The sequence below is a fragment of the Orycteropus afer genome, unplaced genomic scaffold (assembly GCF_000298275.1).
Source record: "Orycteropus afer afer isolate SDZICR_OR568_19922 unplaced genomic scaffold, OryAfe1.0 scaffold00447, whole genome shotgun sequence".
Classification (NCBI taxonomy): Eukaryota; Metazoa; Chordata; class Mammalia; order Tubulidentata; family Orycteropodidae; genus Orycteropus; species Orycteropus afer.
In genome coordinates, this window is record NW_006922034.1 from 2115792 (window position 1) to 2120617 (window position 4826).

General features: G+C 36.9%; 1 protein-coding gene across 1 annotated transcript in view; it reads left to right on the forward strand.

Annotated features, from left to right (window-relative positions):
* Positions 1-3736, forward strand: part of IL1RAPL2 (interleukin 1 receptor accessory protein like 2) — an 809088-nt gene extending 805352 nt beyond the window's left edge. Inside the window, exon 9 of the mRNA XM_007954221.1 lies at positions 3039-3736. Within this exon, the coding sequence (XP_007952412.1) occupies positions 3039-3736 (698 nt within the window). The remainder of the gene's footprint in view (positions 1-3038) is intronic.
* Positions 3737-4826: the final 1090 nt, after the last annotated feature.

Consider the following 4826-nt stretch of genomic DNA (forward strand, 5'->3'; position numbering starts at 1 on the left):
TAGACACACGCCCTGGAGAGAACAATCATGGGAGAAAGAAGGGCTGCTTATGCACAGGGAGACAGCTCAGGGGGCAGAAGTCCATGGAGGGATGGACACTGGGAATAGGTAACTATGGGGAGGAAGTGGGAGGGGAGCTGTTGCATTGTGGTAAACTGTGGTCAATATCATGAGACAAAGTATATGTGAACTGCTGAATGGAAAGTGAATTTGCTCTGTAAACTTTCACTCAAATCACAATAAAAAAATTTTTTTTTAATTAAAGAAAATACCATGGCTTGGGTCAGGTGCACCTTAGTCCTCATAGTGACATCTTTGCTCTTAAACACTCTAAAGAGGTTTTTTGCAGCAGATCTGCCCAATGCAATATGTCATTTGATTTCTTGATGACTGCTCAATGGTCATTGATAGTGGAATGAAAAATGAAAATGAAATTCTTGACAACTTCAGTCTTTTCTCCATTTATCATGATATTGTTTATTGCTTATTTAAGTAGGTAGAGACAGGCATAGATACATTTTTTGTTTCTAAAAGTATAATTTTGAAAGTACATTTAAACTACTACCTCATACATACAAATATAGGCAGTCCCTGGGTTACACACAAGATTCGTTCCTAACAGTGTCTTCAGGAATTTGTAGGTAAGTAGGAACAGGTGCATACCATCCTTATTTAGCTTTAATGTAAGAAAAGGCTTGAAGACATTTCAGTGGCTTCAAAGCTGCAAGTGCAGCGAGTGAAGGTGATTGTGATGAATTTATTGTGTGTAGGTGTTGGTTTGATCATTTCACAGTGAGGACAAATTTACGTAATATTAAAGGGCAAGTACAGGTTGCCTGTAAGTCTGACATTAATCACCTGGCAACTGCTTATAGTATTGTGCATAGAGATACACGTTACATGACAGAAGTGCTCCTGACAAGGTTTGTACCAATCCATTTTTTCAATTTAAATTAATAAATGCAATTAATGAAGGATAAATAATACATGGGGCAACACTTTGGTAAATGATTTTGTAAAGAAACCTTCTATAAAATTAATAATTAACCCATAATCTACCTGGTAAAGCTGTACTTTCATGGATTCCTGCACTAATACCATGATTCTGGGTTTGTTTTTGTTTTTGTTTTTTAGGTTTTTGTTGTTGTGGTAGTGGTGGTGGTTTTTTGTGGTTTTTTTTTTTTTTTTTTTTAACAGAGCAAAGGCACAATGTCTTCAGATCGGGCATAAATGAAGTTTATTTTACTGTATCTTACAGATCCAACTTCTAATGATGAAGCTTCCCACATAACTTCTTTCTTTTTGGGAGCAGAAAGAAAGGAAGAAAATGAAGAGTCAGAGCTGTTGATACATTGGGATAATATTTTTCCACTCTATTGAAACTTTCTACCTTTCCTTCCATTCTGTTTCACCAGTTCTCTAAGTGATAACTACAGAGTGATAACTTCCCCGTTACTACTGGTGTGGTGTTTTGTTTTTGTTTGGGGTTGTTTTTTGTTTGTTTGTTTTGCTTTTTTAGTTTGTTTTCAGATTTCAATGCTGATATTTTTTCCCCTGAATACATAATCTCTAAAATAAACCACTTAGAATATTTTAGACTTTCCCTCCCCAATTAGAATTTGTCTTATCTCTCAGATAAAAACCATTGTAACTACTTGCATGAGAAAAACCTGAAATATGTTAAGTAAAAACCAAAACAGCAGTAAGAATAAATTGTTAAATAGGCTTTCCTATGTGTGTTTCTTAAAAAGTTTTCTTGTTTATCTGTAGGGTGTATAGAAGAAAGTTTGCTCAATTTTCACTTTTGAACATTTTCTTGCTGCCATGTGGTGGAAATAAAACCCTGAAAAAGAGAGATCATCTGTAAAATATGTAAAATAAGTTGAAGCTCTTTTCAAATGGCTTGTACTGGGCTGTTTGGTGGCTCCCACACTGTGTATTGGACGTGACTCCTTGAAAGCAGTCTGTAACCTTGGGCAGATTTGTAGTGACAAATGTTGCTATGCTTCTGTAAGCACTGCTTCTGCTAGAGGGCACTGTACAGTAGACAAGCCCTTGTGCTCTGCTTAGTAAAGACAGCTTTCGTTGCAGCACCTGTGTCCAAGTGTCCATTTGTTAACACATGCGTGTGTTCCCCTTTTTGGCGTATAAGAGTTTGAGAAGCATGATTGCAAAGGGATTATTCCATGGAACAAATCAATGTAGAGTTAGTTTGAGTTCGTGTCTGCCCTGAAAAGGTCATGATATATTCTTCTCACTTTCCGAATGGCTCCACGGAGTGAGGCAAAGACTTCTCAGTTGATAGACTCCTCCTCCTCCTCCTTCACTGTACGTTCCACACCATCCCCCAGCTTCAACACTCCCCCCCCACACACACACACACACACACTCCCTCTGAACAAAAAGCAGCTGGTTCAAATTAAACTCTTGGGCACACACACCACTTCCCTATTTTCGGGTTTGAAGGGAAAAATGGAGGACCTAGGTTGCAAATACCAGAAGGTACTCTGGGAAACAGACTGACTATGATTCTAGAAGAGATTTTCCAGCATCTCTGTATCACAACTCTCTTCTAAATAGTTGGTGTATGTAGATCTTGTACTTGTTTAGTCACCAAAAACTGAAGGGAGGGGGAGGAAGCAAACCAAACACATAAATACTGTAGCCCTGCGTTTATTAAAATGCTCTCTCTTTTCATGAATTCATTAATTGTTCATTCACTTAGAATAATAGCCTGGAATCCTGCCTGGTGTTAAATGATTAAATAAATAAAAATCACTGAAATACACTTAAGTTCTGAAGACGTCATAGCTTATGTTAGTGAATAGAATACTGTAAGTAACACTAAGGGAAAAGAAAATAAGGATTATAAGCTATTATTTTTCTAAAAAAATTATTTTTTCTTTCTGATTGTACAAAAGGAAAGAAAATGTTTTTTAGAGAAGGACTGGATCTTTGCTATACTAAAGTGCAAGCCTAATGCTTTCAAGACTAGAAATGTCTTTGTTTTACTCTTTCTCTCTTTCTGTGATTTGTAGCATACATTGAAGATCTCACAAGATGTGTTGAGCAAAGCAGAAGACTTATTATCGTGCTAACTCCAGACTATATTCTCAGACGGGGATGGAGTATTTTCGAATTGGAAAGCAAACTCAATAACATGCTAGTCAGTGGAGAAATCAAAGTGATTTTGATTGAGTGTACAAAATTAAAAGGGAAGGTGAATTGCCAGGAAGTGGAATCACTAAAGCGCAGCATCAAACTACTGTCCCTGATCAAGTGGAAGGGACCTAAAAGCAGCAAATTAAATTCTAAGTTTTGGAAGCATTTAGTATATGAAATGCCCAGCAAGAAAAAGGAAATGCTATCTCGGTGCCATGTTCTGGACTCTGCAGAACAAGGACTCTTTGGAGAACTGCAACCTATACCCTCTATTGCCATGACCAGTACGTCAGCCACTCTGGTGTCATCTCAAGCTGATCTCCCTGATTTCCACCATTCAGATTCGATGCAAATGAGGCACTGTTGCAGAGGCTATAAACATGAGATGTCAACATCCACCTTGCCAGTACCTTCCCTAGGCAACCACCACACTTACTGTAACCTGCCTCTCACACTACTCAATGGACAAGTACCCCTTAATAATACCCTGAAAGAAGCCCAAGAATTTCATAGGAACAGTTCTCTGCTACCTTTATCATCCAAAGAGCTTAGCTTCACCAGTGATATTTGGTAGTGAGAAACCTGAATTCCCCTGAACAGCTATGTGAGCATACATAGTTTCTGCCAAACCAAGCATAAAGTACACCTAATGTCACTGAGGTGCTGAAAAAGTGTTTGAAGAAAAAGGCACAGAAATTGCTTTTGTACTTATATATTTTTGTTTACATTTCCAGAACAGTGGGGGAGGGGGAAAAGAAGGACCTGCTTTTGTCATCTGGTACCTTGTTCCAATGTACAGTTTTGATTTCTTCCTGAAAAGAAAAAAAAAATCCTGTTGTTTTAGAGTAGTTTTTATCATATGTGGACTGGACACTTAGTAGGTAAGCTATCTTCCCTATATTTATGAATATATCAGTATTTACATAGTGTTTGAAATAAGGAAAACTTAAAGACTTTCATTGAATTTAAAAATGCTCATCTAAGTTTAATGGAAAAAGAAAACTTTTACAGAGTAACTGAAAGACCAGGAATTCTCAAGAAAGACATACTGAGGTACCCAAATTGGAAGATTATAGAGGAAGATCAGCTGAGAGAAATGTGATTTAAATGTTTAGGACTTTTTCAACATAATGGACAACTTCTGTAGACTAAATCAACAGCTCATAATAACAACTTTTAGTTTTATTAGGCAATCACATCTGTAGACAAACTGGTAGGAACCTAAACAATGTGCATTTCTCAAGCAAATGAATAGACAAGCTGTTAGTTCCTTTAGGGTGATTTTGAGTAACCCGTATGGCTTTTCTAGCTTATTTCAAAAGTTTTACAACTTTGAAAACTTATTTAAAGTACACATTCTATTTGTGTGATAACAAAGGCACATTTGGATCTTTTCCCCAAAAGATCACTTGTAAGCTTTGTACAGAGATATGAACATCTTCCTACTTTTTTTTTCTTATTCAGCATCACTAGAGTGTGAATTTAAATACATATTGACTGCAAGCATCAGCAATAGAAAAGAAGTCATATAGTAATATTCACAGATGAGGTGCTGAATGATTCAAGTTACTAGTGTAGAGCAGGAATTGCAGTGATTCCCATCTAAATGTAGTTGTGAAACAGACTATTCTGTACATACACAGTATCTGCTTGGCCGTGTGTAC